The 21,823-nt window shown below is 35.2% G+C and overlaps 1 protein-coding gene across 3 annotated transcripts in view; it reads left to right on the forward strand.

Moving 5' to 3' along the window:
- REV3L (REV3 like, DNA directed polymerase zeta catalytic subunit) overlaps window positions 1-21,823 on the forward strand; it is a 178,972-nt gene that overhangs the window by 65,235 nt on the left and 91,914 nt on the right. For 2 of the 3 annotated variants that reach the window (XM_061131892.1, XM_061131894.1), the window contains 7 exons: window positions 1,407-1,481; window positions 4,908-5,068; window positions 11,908-12,007; window positions 18,315-18,409; window positions 19,290-19,394; window positions 20,400-20,484; window positions 20,569-20,720. In XM_061131892.1, coding sequence (XP_060987875.1) covers window positions 1,407-1,481; window positions 4,908-5,068; window positions 11,908-12,007; window positions 18,315-18,409; window positions 19,290-19,394; window positions 20,400-20,484; window positions 20,569-20,720 — 773 coding nt within the window. The remainder of the gene's footprint in view (window positions 1-1,406; window positions 1,482-4,907; window positions 5,069-11,907; window positions 12,008-18,314; window positions 18,410-19,289; window positions 19,395-20,399; window positions 20,485-20,568; window positions 20,721-21,823) is intronic. The other variant, XM_061131893.1, reaches the window with a different exon arrangement.

Below are 21,823 nucleotides of genomic sequence, written 5' to 3' on the forward strand. Positions count from 1 at the left end.
GAAAGTAAGCCTTGCAGTGGTTCAGGGCAGAACTTACTTTGTAGGCAGAGGAAGTGGCAAGTTACTTGAAAGTGGATCAAGTTAGAAGGGGTTGAAATGTTTGGAATGGCTGGAGGAAAAAAGATGAGTGGGTATGAGATAAGATTCAAGTGAGTGGCAAGAATGAGACAAAGACCTTTTAAGACTTTTTCTAATAGAAATTCCTTTACAGAAAACGTACAGATGATTCTGACCTAAAGGCTTAGAATAGCTTATTTTTTTTAAGTTATTTAAATATGCCTCAAATGACTGTGTTGTCAACTTCTATACTTGAGGGCTACTACACTATCAGACATGACAGAGAGAAAATGGTATTCTAATGAGGGTAAGTTCTATCTAGTGCCCATCATAAGGGGAAAATACATATTTTTTTTAATGAAAAGAACCTGAGTTTATCCACCTGAATATTTAACCAACTACTTATTTATAGACAAACTCTAGACAAATACTTTCTATTTTGCCTATAAATTCAGACCTATTTACATATTGTTTCTGATTATATAATCTTTGAAAATGGTAGCCTGTTTATTAGAGTTTCAGATCTTCCTGAAATAATATAACATGATAGCTCAACTTATCCCTTCTTGCATTGAGGACTTGTTTCTCCTTCTATCATACAGATTTTTGCTTCTCTCTTTCCCCACTGCAGCTGACTGATACCCTGAATTGAACCCAGCCTCAATATAAATAGGTTATTAGTAAGGCCATGATCTTTTCAATCTCTTAAATTGTGTCTGCACAATTTTCACAGTTTCATTTGATTTGGGTGTGTGTTTTATACACACACACACACATATGTACATATGTATAACAGGTAAGTTGTCTCTCCTTAGTGAAGTTGTAAAATTAATTTTGATGTTCAAATTAATAATAGAGACAAATAAGGAGAAGAGATACAAATGCAATTTGTATCCTTTGTCAGTTAAAGAATTTTGTTGATAAAGAGCTTTAGTTTCTGACAGAAGAAAATGGGGGAAAGTGTCAGAAGGAAGGTCTGTGTTTCACATGCATGGCCTGAGTAGAGCCACTTTTTAATGGAGCCATGATGGTTGAAATTAAAGTATAAATAGTTTGCTATTTCTTTTTATCCCCAGGTTTTGTTTTTTTTTTTTTTATCCCCAGGTTTTTTAAAGTGGTATTTTTAAACTTTTTAAAAGAAGTAACAAGATTTCGTGTGTTATGAAATAGGACATTGTGGTAGGTTTAATTGAAAAGTCTTTGAGGTTTTTTGTTTTGTTTTTTGGGGGGGAGGTGGTTGATAATGTTCAATATAAGTAATTAGGCCAGCTAAGTCCAATTAGGGCAGTAAGTTGCTTTATTTCATCTCTGATGAAAATAAATTGAAGTATCTATTTCTTGTATTTCAGGCCTTTTTATGGTTATCATGAGAAGGAAAGACACTTTATGAAGATTTATCTTTACAATCCTGCAATGGTGAAAAGGTAAAAAGATAAGTGAAATAAAAATATGAACAACTATCACTTAAGTATTTTAATAATAAAAAGAAAATCTAGAAGAAAGGCCTGTATAGTTTGTAGCACTATTAAAGAGTCCAAAATATGTACATATATGTGTAAAGAGAGAGAGATCCATAGCTTGGACTCTAGGAAGGATATTTTAAGGGTAAGGGACCTTGTTTTATACCCCTTAACTGATTCTTTTCTGCCTTAAATTTAGTGAATTTGTAGGAGTTGATAGAGGGGTGATTGACTGCCTTGTATAATCCTAGTACCTTGCTAGCCAGACCGTATGTTTAATACCAAGAGAAATTTGTTCTTTAGTTTCAAAGCAAGGAGAAATGTGTGAGAGTGAGGCCATTATGGGAGAGCTTTCTACTGTGAAAGCTTTCTACTTAACCCCTTTTCAGTACTTTTTTTTTTCTTGATGAGATAGGTGATGATATTAACATTTTTCCATATTGTTTAATGAAATATATTACCATTTAGAAGATTTATATAACTTAGTGAATGTATATTTTCCAAATGAGGAGGGCAAGACATTAGAAAATTATGCATGGGTAAAAATAAAGTGTTAGGTAGATCAGTAGATTTTTATGTAACAGAGTTCATTGTAACATAAAAGTTACATATGTAACAAAAAGTTTATTGATATGGTTTCCACGTTGTTGCTAAACTTTAAGAAACCACCATCCCCATTGCATATCCATGTAATAATAACAAAGATCAACATTTACCTGAAAAGGCTGTTCAGGTACTTTTCCTGTTTTCAATTATGATCTGTGTAAGGCTGGTTTTTCTTTATATGTTTCAATGAAACAGTATTTCAGAATAGATTGAGTTGAAGCAGACATGAGAATCCAGCTGTCTTCTATTAAAACAGATTTGCAAAGATGTAAAATAATTCGTTTTTCTCACTAAATTGTTTTTGTTTTGAAAAATAACAGATTTTTTAAATAAAACAATGTTATTTATGTTAATATATCTTGGGTTTATTGCTATTTTTAAATTAGTAAATGAGTCTCTTAAAATTTTCTGTTTTAACTTGATTTGGTAATTATCAATAGATACAAACCACATAAACAAAAGCTTTTTGATGCTAGCAGTAATTTTTAAGAAGGAAAAGGAGTCCTAGGGCTAAAAAACTTGAGAACCATTGGAATAAAGCGCTCTTTAATTTCTGTCAGAGATTCTTAAAATCTATTCACAGCTGTTCTCTACTTCTCACTGCCTATTAGGGCAGAAGAGATTTACCCCTACCTTTAAAGCTCATGATCCACTCCCTTTGACCCTTTGCTTTCATCTATCAGTTATCCCCTCTCCCTTTCCACACCATTTAAACAATAATAAGAGTTAACTTTACACATGCACACATTCACACTCAGAGTCGTTCGTACTCCCAACTGCTCTCCTGGAAGAATTTAGCTACACTTTGTGTGTCCAGTATCTTACCTCCCGTTTGCTGTTTAACTCAGCTCCAGTTCTGCTCGCCAGTTTAGCCATTCCACTCAAATTGCCTGCCTTAATCAATGACCTCAGTCTTGTTAAATCCAGTTAACACCTCTTACCTTTTGACCTCATGTCCATCAGTGCTTACACTACCTTAAAATAAGGTTGCTTTGGTGTAAACGTTTTTCTAGTTTTCCTCATACCTGTCTGGTCATTCATATTTATATCATTTTGTTGGTCCTCTTTTAACATATATGTGGTTGGTCTTTGGACTTTTGTCTTAGGCATTTCTCTTTTTCTCTATATATGTTCCCCTCACTTTACAGTCTTATATGCTGCCATGGTTTTTGTTTTAATCCAGATGCATTTGGCTTCCAAATGTGTATCAATAGCTTAAATTTTCCTTCAGAGCTCCTGATCAGTGTATCAGACCATCTATTGGATAAATAGAATAGCACTATAGTTAAGAGGGCTTAAATCAGAAAAAATTGGAGTTGAATTTTAGCTCTTCCACTTTTTAATTTGTATGTCTTTGGGTACGTTTTTGATCTAAGACTCAACTTCCTTGTTTATAAAATGGAGATAATAGTAGTTACCATAATTTTGTAATATTACTTGAGATTAAGCATTTAGAGCACCTAAGTTTAGACAACAATTGTGCCTAATACACAGTGCCTCAAAATATGTTTGCTGTCTCTCATCTATTAATAAAATTATCCTTAACCTCATCTTTATTACTCATTTCTAATATTTTCATAGAAATCTACCCAAACATTCCAGTATACCTCCAGTTTGTCTAAAACCAGTCAACTCCAGTTTGTTTAAAACCAAATTTGTCTTTATTCCTTCTCCAAATAAAAATCCACAAATAAACCTATTTTCTTCCAATCCGTTCTGTTTCAATAAATGCAGCACCACCAACTTGCTGCTTAACCTAGGTATTATCCTCAACTTATATTCTATCTCACCCTCCGCATCTAATTAGTCATCAAGGCCTGACTATTTTATTCCTCATATGCTTCCTGAATCACTACATTTCCTTGATCCTTGTTAAAGCCACCATCATCTTCCTTTTTTCACAGTACCCTCTCACTTTCTGTCTCTAGTGTTTTGCTTTCTTTAGCTAACCTGGTCATTTCAATTTTCTTGCTGTCTTCACTTGACAGGCAAATTCTACTACCTCTTCAAATACGTTAGTAGGCTCTGCGTGATCTGACTTCTCATTACCTCTCTACTCTCCCACCATCACCACCATAGCCTCTGTCACTAAGCCTCACTCAGTGGTTTTAGTACCTGAATAACCATGTTTTCTTGTGACCCTTTACATGTGCAGTTTTATTTGGATGAAATGGTCCTTCTCGTCTGAGAAAAAGTATTTCTAGTTCATTGTTCTGCTTAGAGACTTCTGTCCAATAAGGCTATGCAGAAACTGCAGTCTGCTTATTGTCCCTCCTAGATGTTTTATATACTCCCCCTGCATAGCACTTTATGTTATTTATAATTGCCTATTGTTTGTACCCCCAATATGAAGGACAAATTACTCAGAGAAGAAAAATACCAAAAGTGGTAACATCTCTGTGTGGTGGATTGAGTCATTTGTCCTCTTTTTAGAATTACTGTATAATCTTTTCAAAATTTTTTTCTGGATTTTTAAAAGAAAAATATATCTTAAAAGCCTTTCTTTGGACATGTTAGCTTTTTCAGTATAGTTAGCATTAAATTGGTTTTAGAAGTCAAAATGTTCTTCATTTAAGACATTCTTTCTCATTTTCCCTCAGAGCTTACAGCTTACTTTAAAACTTGATTTAAACTTTCAGTTGCCAAAATAAATTTTGAGTAAAATTGAAATGAAAATTTTGTGTGGTAGAGTAATATGTTTTGTTCTCTATATTTGTATAACCATTATTTCACTTAACATTTTAGGAAACATAATTTTATGGTATAACTTTTTTTCTAATTTAGGATATGTGAACTTTTGCAAAGTGGAGCCATAATGAATAAATTTTATCAGCCTCATGAAGCGCATATTCCCTACCTCCTGCAGCTCTTCATTGACTACAATCTGTATGGAATGAATTTAATAAATCTGGCTGCTGTCAAGTTCCGAAAAGCAAGGAGGAAAAGTAAGGTTAATTTCACGAGTTCAAATTAAAGCTTTGAAACAAGTATTATGTAATTGATGATTTATAAAATAATGTGTACTTAAAAGTAAGTGCTGAGTGGATAAGGAATGGAAAGAAATATGCAAAAATATCTTAGACTTTATCAGGAAAAGAATCTCAATATTTTTTGGTAACACCTTTATTCCTTACAATTCTCTTGTTTAAAATGGACAGCTCTGGTTTTTAATATATTCAGAGTTGTGCATCCATCACCACAGTCAAATTTAGAACATTTTTCAGCACCTCTAAAGGAAGCCCTTATAGTCTTTAGCAATCTCCTGCAGTCCTCCCATGCCGTCACCTCTTAGCAACGGTTAATCTCCCTCTGTCTCTATGTCTGCACATTCTGCACATCTCATTTAAATGGAATCATATGTTGGTTTCACTTAGCCTGATGTTTTCAGGGTTCATCCATGTCATAGCATGTATCAGTATTTCATTCCTTTTTACGACCAGCTAATACTCTGTTGTGTGAATATACTACATTGTTTACTGATTCATCAATGACAGACATCTGGGGTTCCTTCTTTTGGCTATTATGAACAATGCTGCTATGAACATTAATGTACAAATATTCATATAGCCAAATGTTTTCATTTCTCTTGGGCATATACCTAGGAATAGAATTTCTGGTTAAAATAGTCTAGCATCTTTTGCATTTTATTCTGGCTGGATTCCTTCTCTTCTACTTAAGATAAAGTAAAACCAGCATTTTTCCTGCAATTCTGTTGTCCTTTCTGTTATGATTTTTTTCTTTTCTTTCATTGCCAAACTTTTAAAACCAAAAGTTTGCATATTTTTCTCTTGTTGTTTACCAGCTGTTCTTTTTTGGCTTAACTGTTTGCACTTCTTCTGCCATACCCAAGCTGTGCTCTGAAAAATAACCAGGGAGGATTTTTTCCCTCAGAATGATGGGTTAGGTTTTTTTTAATATTCTTTTTTTTTTTTTTTAAGTTTTTTTTTTTTTATTAGTTGGAGGCCAATCACTTCACAGCATTTCAGTGGGTTTTGTCATACATTGATATGAATCAGCCATGGATTTACACGTATTCCCCATCCCGATCCCCCCTCCCACCTCCCTCTCCACCCAATTCCCCCGGGTCCTCCCAGTGCACCAGGCTGGAGCACTTGTCTCATGCATCCCACCTGGGCTGGTGATCTGTCTCACCATAGATAGTGTACATGCTGTTCTTTTGAAATATCCCACCCTCACATTCTCCCACAGATTTCAAAAGTCTGTTCTGTATTTCTGTGTCTCTTTTTCTGTTTTGCATATAGGGTTACCGTTATCACCTTTCTAAATTCCATATGTATGTGTTAGTATGCTGTAATGTTCTTTATCTTTCTGGCTTACTTCACTCTGTATAAGGGGCTCCAGCTTCATCCATCTCATTAGGACTGGTTCAAATGAATTCTTTTTAATGGCTGAGTAATATTCCATGGTGTATATGTGCCACAGCTTCCTTATCCATTCATCTGCTGATGGGCATCTAGGTTGCTTCCATGTCCTGGCTATTATAAACAGTGCTGCGATGAACATTGGGGTGCACGCGTCTCTTTCAGATCTGGTTTCCTCAGTGTGTATGCCCAGAAGTGGGATTGCTGGGTCATATGGCAGTTCTATTTCCAGTTTTTTAAGAAATCTCCACACTGTTTTCCATAGCGGCTGTACTAGTTTGCATTCCCACCAACAGTGTAAGAGGGTTCCCTTTTCTCCACACCCTCTCCAGCATTTATTGCTTGTAGACTTTTGGATAGCAGCCATCCTGACTGGCGTGTAATGGTACCTCATTGTGGTTTTGATTTGCATTTCTCTAATAATGAGTGATGTTGAGCATCTTTTCATGTGTTTGTTAGCCATCTGTATGTCTTCTTTGGAGAAATGTCTGTTTAGTTCTTTGGCCCATTTTTTTGATTGGGTCATTTATTTTTCTGGAATTGAGCTGCAGGAGTTGCTTGTATATTTTTGAGATTAATCCTTTGTTTATTTCTTCATTTGCTATTATTTTCTCCCAATCTGAGGGCTGTCTTTTCACCTTACTTATAGTTTCCTTTGTAGTGCAAAAGCTTTTAAGTTTAGGTTAAGGGTTAGGTTGATAGGATCAACCTTCTCACAAAAACCAATTTAAGAGCTAGGTAAGGTTTTTTTGTTTTTGTTTTTTTATCTTAAATGTATCACAAAGATTGTAAACAGTAAAGAAGTACTGGCCAAAAGAGGAACTAGAATGCTGAAAACAGCCTTTGCCCTGAGGGGTTTTGCTAATCCTGGCTGCCTCCATTGAGACAGCCTTACTAGGTGAGGGAACTAGAAACAGCAATTCAGGACCTGCTGGACAGGTTGGAATCCTCCACAGAGGGCAGTAGGGTTTCAAAAGAGATATGCCCAAAGTAGGAAGTGGAACCACTTTGAGACGTTTCAGCCCAGTTTGAGTCTCCTGGGACTAAAAAAGACTGCCAAATCTAGAACTTTGCCTTAGGTGGTGAAATCATTGGATATCCATAAATAAGAATGAGAGCCCAGGACTTCCCTGGCGGTACAGTGGCTAGGGAACACAGGTTTAATCCCTGGCCCAGGAAGATTCTACATACCACAGAGCAGCTAGACCTGCGAGTCACAGCTGCTGAAGCCCACACGCCCTAGGGCCTGTGCTCTGCAACAAGAGAAACCACTGCAATGAGAAGCCCATGCACCACAATGAAGAGTAGCCCTCACTCACTGCAACTAGAGAAAGCTGGCACAGCAAAGAAGACCCAAGGCAATGAAAAGGAAATAAAAAACCAGACGAACAGATAATAAAAAAATAACAATAAGAGAGCTCAGACACATTCCACATCCATTAACTCAAAATGGATCACAGACTTAAATGTAAAATTATCAGACTTCTAGAAGAAAACAATGAGAAAATCTGCCTAACAAGTTGACTTTGTTAAAGTTAAAAATTTTCTATAAAAAGTAATATTAGAAAAATGGAAAGGTAAGTCACAGACTGGAAGAGAATATTTTCAAATTATACGTCTGATAAAATACTTATATCTAGAATATATAAAGCATTAATCACTCAGTTGTGTCCAACTTTGCAACCTCATGGACTGTAGCCCACAGGGCTTCTCTGTCCATGGGATTCTCCAGGCACGAATACCGGAGTGGGTTGACATTTCCTTCTCCAAGAATATATAAAGAACTCTTAAAACTCAGTAATAGGAAAGCAAACAGCCCCATTAAAAATGGCCAAAAGACGTGAACAGAAATTTCAACAAAGAGGATACAAGGATGGCAAATGTAGGAAAAGATGATTTTCAGCATTCTATATCATTAAGGGAAATACATGTTAAAACCACAGAGGACTACCATTACACATTATTAGAACGGATAATATCCAAAAAACTAGCAGTAAACAAATGCTGGTAAGAATGGGAACCTCAGCTCTCACTCATTGCTTGTGGGAAGGCAAAATAGTGCAGTCACTTTGGAAGACAGTTTGCCCGTTTCTTGTAATGTAAAATACAGACTTACTATAGGACCGAGCAATTACACTCTGTATGTTTCCCCAGTGATTTAAAACGTAAGTCCACCCAAATGTTAGGTGGCAGCCTGGATGGGAGGGGAGCTGGGGGAGAATGGATACATGTATATGTGTGGCTGAGTCCCTTCAGTGTTCACCTGAAACTCTCACAACATTGTTTGTCAACTGGCTGTACCCCAGTGCAGAGAAGAAAACAACCTGTGTCCACCCAAAAACCTGTATGCAGATGTTTATAATGGCTTTATTTCATAATTGCTAAAAATCTAAAGTAACCAAGATGTCCACTCAGTGGGGGCCTTGGATAAACAGTTATATACCAGTGCAGTGGAATACTGTTTATCAGTGAAACGCATCATGATATTGATTCCTATAGCATTGATGAAAGTTGAATTCATTTACTAAGTGAAAGCCAGACCTGGAAGACTACAAGTTGTATGTGCATATGTGTTAGTCACTTAGTTGTGTCTGACTCTTTGTGACCTTAAGGACTGTAGCCCACCAGGCTCCTCTGTGCATGGAATTCTCCAGGCAAGAATACTGGAATGGGTTGCCATTACCTTCTCCAGGGGATCTTCCTGACCTGGGGATCGAACCTGGGTCTCCTCCATTGCAGACAGCTTTTACCATCTGAGCAACCAGGGACATATACAAATTGTATGATTTTATTCATGTAACATTCTGGTAAAGGTGAAACTACAGAAATGGAAAATATATTAGTGGTTGCCAAGAATTGGAGAAGAGTAGAATATTGATTACAAAACAAATGTATAGGCGAACTTTTCGGATGAATTATTCTGCATGTTACTTGCATGGTGGTATGATTTTCTGCAGTCATCAAATCTGTAAAAATATACCCTAACCAAGTATTGATGGTCAACAGCCCCAGTCATTGGATATAGTGTTATTTGGATATCATGTCCCCACTTTTACGGTGTGATCATCATGATATTCTTCATAAAAATACCTCATTGTGGTATTCTTCACGAAAACTCATAATGACAATCTAGTCATAAGAAAAACATTGACAAACCCGGATTGAAGGACATTCTGTAGGTTACCTAGCCAGTAATCGTGACTGTTGATGTCATGAAAAATGAGGAAAGACTGAGAAATAGAGCAGAGGAGACTAGGGACACATGATAACTAACTGCAGTGAGGTATCCTCCTTTAGATCCCTGAAACAGAAAATGGACAGTAGTGGGTAAACTGGTGAAATCTAAATAAAGTGAGTAGTAGTTAATAAGAATGTACCTGTATCAGTTTCTTTGACAGATGTACGGTGGTAACATAAAATGTTAACAGTGGGAAGGGTGTGATAAGCAGTATTCAGAAACCATACTATCCTTGTAACGTTTCTGTATCTAAAATTCTTCCAAAGTAAAAAGGTTATTGGGGGAACAACAGGTTGGTTATCAGTGTCAAATATAGCTGGGAGTACAAGAAGGATTGAGGAATGGAGAATGTTTTATTAGAGAATGTGCAGGAGGTATTTATAGGAAAAGGATGTCCTTTTTACAAAAGTTTGTTTGAAAAGGCATGAGAAGAGTCTTAATTAGCAAATATATGTAAGCCATTTACTTTAGTTATAAAAGTTAGATGAGTATTGGAAGGTACAACTGGAAGGCAGAAATTTATGAAATTTCTTTGGGGAAAATTAAAAGAGAAATTTCAAGTATGATGAAATAAAATTTGTGTTTTAATTTATCACTACTAAATAAACCTTCAGGTTTTTGTTTTGTTCAAAAAAAACAGATTAAAGATTATACTGAAATGGAAACAGTAGGTGACTTATTTTTTGTATTACATTTTATCACGTTATCTCAGATATATAATTAAATGGACAATAAACTTATTATAAATATATATGCATAACTTAATATTTTAATCTTATAAAACAAGATAATGTAATCTATAATGTAGTCTTTTGAAAGTAAATTTAAAAGTGAAAAATATTTAGAAATTTTAGTATTATGTATGCATATACCATTTTGTGTTATATACTCGGTTGTCAAATGAAATGGAAATATTATTAAAGTGAAGTATATATAAGTACTTACTTAGACTAAATATTTTTTAGATCAGAGGCATTTTTTACTGTTCTCCATAGTGACTTTATATTACATTTTTAACATCCAGAGTTGAAAAGAATGACAAATATATTTATAAAATAAAATAATACAAAAAATGGAGATAAAGTGTGAATTTTAATACTGTGATAGGTAACTTGGTAATTAGTAAACATGTAGATTATTCATTCATGTAAATTTATTAGAAAATAATTGTTTTGTAATTTACAACTTAAAAAGTATTTCATATAAATATTCTTGTCGCATAACACCAAAGCCTTCAAAAACTTCTGAAGGTAGAGAGAACCACTTACATGGTTTGATACATGTTTTGTTAAAGTAGCAAAGATGGTAAGTCTAATGAATTACATAATTTTGTGATCAAGCTCACCAAATAAGTATTAAATTTAGTTGAAGAGGTTTGCAAATTTAGTGTCTTTCTTACACATTATTGTTAATCAGATATCCTCCAATATAAAATGAGAAGTTAAAAAAATGCTTTATGTTGGGATTCTTTCTTTGGCACTCATTCAAGCTTTGTTTATCTGAAAACTTAAATTCCTCGTAAGAGATCACAAAAAGATTGCCAACATTTAGAGACCATTTCCAAAGCATGGCCCCTGGACTCTGTTTATGCATCTGGGATAACTAAGCAGAAGTGTAGTTCTCTCCAGCTACTGGTCAAATTATATTTGCATTTGCCCCAGCTTTCCACTCGCTGTTACTGCCATTACTTTTGGAATGCATTGTGTTGTTTTCTTTTTATTCAAGGATTAGTATTAAAGTATGTTTTGAATTTTATCTGGAATCTGGTTTCTACTAGAATTTTAGTTGAGGCTCATACAGAATACCCTAGGAATTTAGATTAAAGTCTACAAAAATTCTTAGTTTTTTTTTTAAATGAAGTTTTAAGCACACCTATCGCTATAGTGTGTTTAAATGTATCATACTTTTATTCTAGTATGAGAGTATTAAAAAAAAAAAATTGTGACCATTTCTCTTCCATATCCATATATTGCAGATACTCCCCCCTCCCCGGCCTCCATTTGGAATCCTTATTCTCCACTATGCAAATGCCTTCCAGTATGTTTATGAATTTTTAGGATACAGTTTTAGGAACTAGTCATGTGGGTTGTATACTAATTTACCTAAAGAGTAACTGTATGCACATTGAAAGTGGAACTTAACCCTTTTGCCTTTTTATTTCTAGGTGATCCATTGCATCCAACTGGGTCTTGCAAGGATCGGCTACCAGGAAAAAATTCCCTTACTGCTACTTTATTTCGGTGGGAAGAAGGCGAAATACCAAGGTTAGTTGATGTTGTAAAGGAAAAGAAAACTTATGTACATAAGTCCTACTCTATTCAGAAATCAGTGGTTAGCATAATTTATTTTATAATTGTTTCTTTGTAAGTTTATCAAAAAAGCAAATCTCAACATTAGTATGTTACATGGATCATAGATTTCAAAAGTAAACTATGAAAATAGGTTAAAAATATACCTAGTTATTACCTAATTAATAAAAAGAATCTGAATATAAGTTTTTATACTTCTCTCCAACATCTATCTTGTTTGTACATTCTAAATTGACATCCTACAACTTGTCAAGTGGGCTTCCCTGGTGTCTCAGAGAGTAGAGAATCCACCTGCAATGCAGGAGACCTGGGTTTGATCCCTGGGTCAGGTAGATCCCCTGGAGAAGGGAATGACTATGCACTCCAGTATTCTTGTGTGGAGAATCCCATGGACATTGGAGCCTGGCTGCCTGCATTCCATGAGGTAGCAAAAAGTCAGACTTGACTGAGTGACTAAGCACACACACACACAACTTGTCAAGTAAAAATCATATAATGAAAAAGCAATTTAAAACCTAAATAGCAGGACTTCCCTGGTTGTCCAGTGATAAAGACTTCCACTGCAGGGGGGTTCCATTCCTGGTCAGGGAACTAAGATCCCATATGTTACATGGCCCAGGAAATAAATATTTAAATCAATAGGTAAACCAATCAATCCTAAATGGAAAATATTTTTAATAAAAATAACTCCTAAATTTTTCTGAATATTTGTGAGAAAAAAAGTAGGTTACTGTAGTGTACATGAGTAATACAATTTGTCATTTCTTTTGACTGTTTAGTATTTATTAGACTCTTGGAGAAGGTAAAATATTCCAAAGGCTTAGATTTCCCTATTATAAAGTAGATATATAATCAGTACCTGTCAAAATTATCATAATATCTTAATCTACATAAAAGTAGAGGATTTTTGTTTTATACCAAAAACTTGTTGCCCAAGCTTTCTTGATTCTTTTGTTGATCATTTGGGCATTGATGGGGTGGTGTGGTATCCTCTTTTTCACTACATATATGTCACCTGATAAGTTTTAAGCTTTTTTTTTTTTTTTTAATGAAGGATGCAAAGTAGAAGTAGTCGGTTAAATGACTTTTTTTATTTCATGATAAAATGTGAATTTATTAATCGGTTGAAGATAAGCTGTCATAAGAATATTTGTTTAGAGCTTAATTTATACAGTTTAAATTACTAATATGTTCTTCACAGAATTTCCATATTATAGAATTACTTTGGCTTTTTAAGACCTAACATTAAGACTCTCATTAAATAACGATAGAAGTATGTTGATTTATGACTAATATTATGCCAGAATGAGACTTCAAAGACTTCCAAGTGGACAGTGACTTGTCTTAACCTCTGGATTCAGTTAGCAAATGTCAGGACTTTTTGGTAAAGTCATACACATATACATACATATGTACTTCTAGGGTCCTCAGATACAGCAGAATTGTTTTTATAATTGTGTTGAAATGGTATTAATTTTCGAGAGTGTTATTTAATGCATCAAATTCAAGTTCTAATTAATCCAGAACAAAGTGACCGACAAGCTGTTTTCTGGCTCGTTTTTGTGCCTGTGGTATAGTTCCTCTGTCTCTCTAAAATTGGAACAAGTAAGCTTAACCCAAGGATTTGACCTACTCACTAGATCCGTTGGTTTTCAAAGTTCTATATTTAGGAAGTTGTTTTTTGCGTGATCAACTCAAATCAAGATTTATTTGTATTGGAAGCCTTTTTCAGCAAGCATCTTTCTGGTTAGGTCGTAAGACTATATAGTAAAGCTTCACTGGTTAGGAGTTAGTTTAAAGAACTCTATGTATGATAATGAAAAGTTTGAATTATTACTTTTAAAAGCATAGATGAGCTTCCCTATTGGCTCGGTGGTAAAGAATCTGCCTGCTGGTGCAAGAGACACAGGTTCGATCCTTGGGTTAGAAAGATCCCCTGGAGAAGGAAATGACAACCCTTTCTAGTTCTTGCCTGGAAAATCCCATGGACAGAGGAACCTGGTGAGCTGTAGTCCATGGGGTCACAGAGAGTTGGAAATTACTGAGCACAGTACAGTACAGAGCAAAGATATGAAATGGCAAACTAGTGAAATTAGGCAAGGTATTCAGAACTAGAATTTATAATAAATGTAGGTTGGCTATATATTTTTGTCCCATACTTTTAGGCTTCTTGTATTAAACATGAAAATCTGTCATTTCATCAAATGCAAATAATGAAACATTATAAAAATTCTTGCCAAATCAGTATTCTTAAATTTTATTAGTAATATTTTTACCCCCCCTGTGAGCACCTTCCTCTGGGTACCTTTTTTTAACCCCAAGTGTTTTCTATTCCTTCACGAACATTATTTCAAGGGATGAAACAAATAGCAACAAACGCAATGAGATGAGAGTGCTGAGTTTGCAAGTCTACTAGCCTTACCTGCTGTGGTGGTGGTGGTGTTGCTAAGTCATGACCAACTCTTTCCCAACCCTATAGACTGTAGCCCACTAGGCTCTTGTGTCCATGGAATTTCCCATGTGAGAATACTGGTGTGGGTTGCCATTTCCTTCTCCAGGGAATCTTCCTGACCCAGGGACTGAACCTACATCTCCCGCATTGGCAGGCGGGTTCTTTTCCATTGAGCCACCAGGGAAGCCCTGCTGACTCATTGTAAATTACCACACATCATGGACCTTCAGTCATTTGCCAGAGTGTTGAATTCACAAAGGTCAAATCCACTGCAGTAATCTCAACCTGGCTGCCCATCAGAATGATCTGAAGAGACTTTTTTTAATTACAGTTGTCTAACCCTTCAGTGACTGTAATTTGTGGGTCTGTTGTGTTAAGCTGTGAATAGAAATATTCAGAGAGGTACAGTTGCCTAATAACCATTGTATGGCTTATCTACCTTTCATAATTAAAATGAATGGCCTACATGTATTTGCAGGCTCAAATTTATTTTAATTTTTAAAAAAATTATTTCTAATCGGAGAATTATTGCTTTACAATATTGTATTGGTCTCTTCCACATATAAACATGAATCAGCCATAGTTAAACATATGTCCCCTCCCTCTTCAACCTCCTGCCCACCTCACATCGTATCCCACCCCTCTAGGTTCTTTTTTCTATTTACTGAAAGCAGTTTTTTAATTTCTGAAAACTACTTCCTAAAAGATGGTGCTGTTAAAGTGCTGCACTCACTATGCCGGCGATTTTGGAAAACTCAGCAGTGGCCACAGATTTGGAAAAGGTCAGTTTTCATTCCATTCCTAAAGAAGGGCAATGCCAAAGAGTGTTCAAACTACTGCACAATTGCACTCAATTCACATGATAGCAAAGTAATGCTCAAAATCCTTCAAGCTAGGTCTCAATAGTATGTGAACCAAGAACTTCCAGATGTTCAAGCTGGATTTAGAAAAGGCAAAGGAACCAGAGATCAAATTGCCAACATCCATTGAATCATAGAAAATGCTAGAGAATTCCAGTAAAACATCTACTTTTGCTTCATTGACTACGCTAAAGCCTTTGACTGTGTAGATCACAACAAACTGGAAAATTCTTAAAGAGATGGGAATACCAGACCGCCTGACCTGCCTCCTGTGAAACCTTCATGCAGGTCAAGAAGCAACAGTTAGAATCGGACATGAACAATGAACTAGTTACTCATCGGGAAAGGAGTACATCAAGGCTGTATATTGTCACCCTGCTTTTTTAACTTATATGCAGAGTACATCATGTGAAATGCTGGGCTGGATGAAGCACAAGCTGGAATCAAGATTGTGGGAAGAAATATCAATAACCTCAGATATGCAGATGACACCACTTTTATGGCAGAAAGTGAAGAAGAATTAAAGAGCCTCTTGATGAAGGTGAAAGAGGAGAGTGAAAAAGCTGGCTTAAAACTCAACATTCTGTAAACAAAGATCATGGCATCCGGTTCCATCACTTCATGGCATATAGATGGGGAAACGATGGAAATGGTGATAGACTTTTATTTTCTTGGGCTCCAAAATCACTGTGGACAGAGATTGCAGCCATGAAATTAAAAGATGCTTGCTCCTTGGAAGAAAAGCAATGACAAACCTAGACAACGTATTAGAAAGCAGAGACATTACTTCACCTACAAAGGGCCAAACGTGCTGTGCTTAATTACTCAGTCGTGTCCACCTCTTTGCGAACCCATGGACGGTAACCCACCAGGCTCATCTGTCCATGGGGGTTCTCCAGGCAAGAATACTAGAGTGGGTTGCCATGCCCTTCTCCAGAGGTTCTTCCCAACCCAGGAATCAAATCCAGGTCTCCCACATGGCAGGCAGATTCTTTACCGTCTGAGCCACCAGGGAAGCTTAGTCATGTATGGATATGAGAGCTGGACAATAAAAAAGGCTGAGAGCACTGAAAAATTGATGCATTCGAACTGTGGTGCCGGAGAAGACTCTAGAGAGTCCCTTGGACTACAAGGAGGTCAAATCAATCAATCCTAAAAGGACATCAACCCTGAATATTCATTGAAAGGACTGATGCTGAAGCTGAAGCTCCAGTACTTTCGCCACCTGATGGGAAGAGCTGACCTGTTGAAAAGACCCTGATGCTAGGGAAAAATTGAGGGCAGGAGGAGAAGGGAATGACAGAGAGTGAGATGGTTGGATGGCACCACTGACTCAATGAGTTTGAGCAAATTCATTTACAGGAGATGGTAAAAGGTAGGGAAGCCTGGCTTGCTTCAGTTTATGGGGTCGCAAAGAGTTGGACAGAGCTGAGCGACTGAACGGCAACAACACCCTTCCCCTAGTAACACCTCCTATTCTGAATGTCCGAAGTAGTTTTTAGTAAGGGCAAGAAATAATTGTAAGTTTCTGCTGTGAAATTGCATTTTTAAAATATTTCCTCCCTTTGTCACGAATGATCTACTCCTGGAAAATTCACCCTTGAAGTTTATAATATAATTCTTTGAAAATTGTGAAACAGTATAAAGGAGAAAACTACTGGCCAAAACTATTTTATCTGTTACTTTTTTTATTTCATGGAATAACTTATTTTGTTAAGTTAGACAAGCTGTATTGAGAATTACTTTTTCTGAAACTTAAAGAGATGGATATACTGTGATAGTTTGACGAACATGTCCCTCCTCAGTGGTAAAAAGATATATGTGTGCTGTGTCTGTATATCTGTATCTATATATGTGTATAGATAAATTATAAAAATTCTTTGTTTTAACAAATTAATAGCTTATGTTCCATTAAAATTTATACCTATGGCTGATTCATGTGGAGGTTTGACAAAAAACAACAAAATTCTGTAAAGCAATTATCCTTCAAATAAAAAATAAATTCTAAAAAATAAACTTAATTTCTTAGGTATGGACAATGGAGAATGAGTTTTGTTAATATGTTTCTCTTAAAACATGACTGTATAGTATTACCTCTTTTCCTAGCTGTGATCCCAATACTGGACTTGGGTGGTTTCGCAATTCTCATGTTATAGAAAGTTTTAAAGCATTCCCCAGCTCAGTAGTAGTTGTTGAAGGCAGGGAGAGCAATATCACTTGCCCACTTTTATGTGTATCTCCCCTCAACTCTTGTTATATATTTCCTCCTGATTTTTAAAAACCCATCTTTTTTAATTTTTAAAAGCCATCTTTTTAATAATTGGTGAGATAGATGCCTCTGGGCAAGTAATTGCATATGTGTATGGTTTTTGATGAGTCCCCTCTCTTGTCTCTCTACTGTCTTAAAACCAGCTTGCTCTGGATATGACCCACATGCTGAAACATTGTATATTCCCTTTTATATATTTATATAATTTTATGTATTTATGTATTATTTATTTTTGGCTTTGCCGGGTCATTGTTGTTTCATGAGCTATCTCTAGTTGCAGACAGCTGGGGCTACTCTCTAGTTACAGCTTCTCATTGCAGTGGCTTCTCTTGTTGAGGAGCACAGGCTCTAGGGCGTGCAGGCTCAGCAGTGTGGTGCATGGCCTTAGTTGCCCCACAGCATGTGGGATCTTCCCAGAGCAGGGATTGAACTCGTGTCTCCTGCATTGGCAGGCAGACTCTGCCACTGGGCTACCAGGGAAGCCCTGTACATTCCTTTTATATAAAATATAATGATCCAAAGTATGTAAAATGATCCCAAAAAGATCTCAATAGAGTTATCAATTGATAAATATCACTGGCTTTCTGGTTACCCTTTAAACATGAAAAATCATTTAAGAAAAATCTTAAGAAAATTTTCTCTTACATAATTATTGTGTCTTTTGATACTTCTTTAATACAGCTCTTTAATACTGGAAGGTGTTGAACCACAGAGTACTTGTGAATTAGAAGTGGATGCTGTAGCTGCTGATATCTTAAATCGGTTGGACATTGAAGGTATATACACAGTTATTCTTTTTTTTTTTTTTTAACACAGTTATTCTTAATGTATATTTTTATTTTTAAAAATCCATGAACAAAGAATGGAAAAAGTATGGAAGAAAACATCACTAGGGAAGTGAAATTAAAGGAAGATGTAAAATATTATGAAGATTTTTTTTCTATACCCCTGATGAGATAGTCATTTTTTCATTTATGCTTTATTCATATGAGTTTGTTTGTATAGACATAAACCTAAAGTAAGTATGACACTAAATAAATAAATTAGCCATTATAAAAGAATTTACTATGCTCTGCCTTCTTCGGAGAAGGCAGTGGCACCCCACTCCAGTACTCTTGCCTGGAAAATCCCATGGACGGAGGAGCCTGGTAGGCTGCAGTCCATGGGGTCGCTAAGAGTCGGACACGACTGAGCGACTTTACTTTCATTTTTCACTTTCATGCATTGGAGAAGGAAATGGCAACCCACTCCAGTGTTGTTGCCTAGAGAATCCCAGGGACGGGGGAGCCTGGTGGGCTGCCGTCTATGGGGTCGTACAGAGACGGACACGACTGAAGTGACTTAGCAGCAGCAGCAGCAGCCTTCTAATTTTTTATTTTCAGATTATGTACCAGGGAGGGGACTTTTGGGTCTGTTGACTATCATCAAATGTTTGAATCTTATTCACTTGCTGGAGTTTTAGGGAACTAGTAAGGAAACTAAAAAGGGAGTAATATAGTAAATGTAGGTTGGGATAATTTGTTTTATTACACAGAATAGGTAATTGTTTTTCTTCAAGGCAACATTTATTTTTTTTTAAAGTATGGATTTCTCTTTTTTTAAGCAAGTATTTTTCACTTTGACCCTTGTCGTATTGAAGTATTATTGTGATTACAGCTCAAATTGGTGGAAACCCTGGTCTACAGGCCATATGGGAAGATGAAAAGCAACGGCGAAGAAATAGAAATGAAACTTCTCAAATTAGTCAACCTGAATCACAAGGTACAAGCCTAATGTACTCTGATGATATTTTTTTTTTTTTATGATTTTTTTTTAACTGGATATTTTAATGAAAAAGTACAAGCCATTGAATTTTTACCTTGACATTAGATTTTGCTTTTCAAACTACATTTAAATTTTCTGCATATTTTTCTTCCTATTTTCATTATTCTTCGCGTCCAAAGTGTCACTCATTGTCTCTTATAAGAAATTGACATCTTCGTTGGCCTTGGTTTTCATTCTACCCTTTTCTCCCTTTTCATTCTCTAGTATGTTTTAACCTTGGCATTTCCAAATGAGCTATAGAATACTTACAGAAGAGCGTGAATTCCAACTTAGAAACACTGTTTAGTTTATTAAGCTTTGAAAATGTAACCCGTGAAATTCTGTCCCCAAATTATTTCTCTGGGTATATCATAAATTCTGACTTTGACTAACTTGTACATCTCCAAAGAAAATACTCATTTGATTTTTTACTAAACTTTGGTACATTCAAAAAGAATTGGAAGAAATTTTTAAAATGCGATGGATACAACAAATTATTAAACAAAGGTAAAAGAATAGAAGACAATTTAAAAGGCAAAGGTATTTGGAATACAGTAGTAAGCCTACACTGAAGTTTAATTTAAATTTGTGTTATAATCTCATGGACACTAAAAATCCTTTGATAAATTTTGAATGCCTTTTATGCCTTTTAAAATAGAAATATTTTATAAAGGGAAAATTTCTAGGTTCATGGTATATGATAATATTTTTAGATAGAAAATAATATTTTTGTTTTATATTTAATTTATAGAACTTAATCTTGAAATGACTTTAAGTGCTTAATTTTATAGCTTCAGTAACAACCATTTCTTTTTTGCTTGATTTATAATAGGACTATTTTAGGTGGTGTTATATGTGTCATATATAGGAAATTGCTACCATTTTAAAAGATACTCTAGGAAAAAAGAAACTATTTCATTCATTTGCTGTCTACATTTTTTAATGAACTTTTAAAATTCAAAGATCGCAGGTTTGTGCCAGCAACAGAAAGTGAAAAAAAATTTCAGAAGAGACTTCAGGAAATTCTCAAAGAGAACAATTTCTCTGTGTAAGTGGTTATTTATTATAGATCTCAGAACTAATTTTATTGCTTTATTATGTAGTTTGTTATAAAGGATATGTTTTAATTAAGCAGAACATTATCAGGATCTGTGGACTACAGTGATGGATCCCAGGAGTTCTCTGCTGAATTAACATTGCACTCTGAGGTTCTGTCTCCTGAAATTCTTCCATGTACACCAGCTAATATGGTAGAAGTCCACAAAGATGCAGAGTTGAGCAAAGGTGAGGTTTTCTTGCAAGCATACAGAAAATACCATTATAGACATCCTGTGTATATAGCACTGAGATATTAGTATTTAGTTGAGTTAGCTCATTTTTTTCCCTAAGAACTAAATATTGATGTAACATAAACCTCTCTCTCATTCCTTTACCTTTTCTTAATCTCTAGAGATAAGCATCATTCTAAAGTTGATAGAAATTGTTAAACCACGTATGATTTTATATGTTCTTACATAGGTATGTCCACAACAACTACTATTTAGGTTTTAAATTTTACATAAATGGTGTCCTACTTACCATAGATTAATAAGCAACTTGCATTTTTCATTCAATATTATATTTTTTAGCAATTTAATTGAGGTGTAATTTACATGACAAAATTCACTCATTTCAAGTGTGTAATCCAGTGATTTATGATAAATTTACAGTGTTGTACTAACATCTCCATAATTCAATTTTAAAACAGTTCCTTTACCTCAAAAGACCCCAACCCTAAATAACCACTAAGCTACTTTATTGTCTCTCAAGATTTAATCTTTTCTGGGTAAATCGTGTAAATGAAATCATAAAATATGTGATCCTTTGTACTTTTTTACTTAGCATAATGTTTTTAGTTTTTTCCATACTGTAGATTTCTATCAGTATTTCATTCCATTTTATCACCTAATAGTATTGCCTTGTACTGATATGTTTTATTGATTCATTCACTAGTTGATGAATGTTTGAGTTCTTTTCACTTTTGGGCCCTTAAGAATAATACTGTTCTGAACGTTTATGTCTTTGTGTGGGTATATGTTTTCATTTTTCTTGAATGGATACCAAGGAAAAGAATTGTTGGGTCATTTGATAAATTTGTGTTTACCTTTGAATAAATGGCCGAACTGTTTTCCTAGGTGACTGCACTGTTTTACATTCCCATCAACAGTATATGAGGGTTCCAGAGACCTTACATTCTCACTAACACTTGTTATTATCTGTCTTTTTTTATATAGCCATCCTAGTATGTGTGAAATGGCATCTCATTATGATTTAATTATCATTTCCCTCATTAATAATGAGGTTGAGTATCTTTTGTGTCAGCAGTAATAGCTTTGAAATCTATTCTC

This window comes from Dama dama, chromosome 28 (assembly GCF_033118175.1).
Source record: "Dama dama isolate Ldn47 chromosome 28, ASM3311817v1, whole genome shotgun sequence".
Taxonomy (NCBI): Eukaryota; Metazoa; Chordata; class Mammalia; order Artiodactyla; family Cervidae; genus Dama; species Dama dama.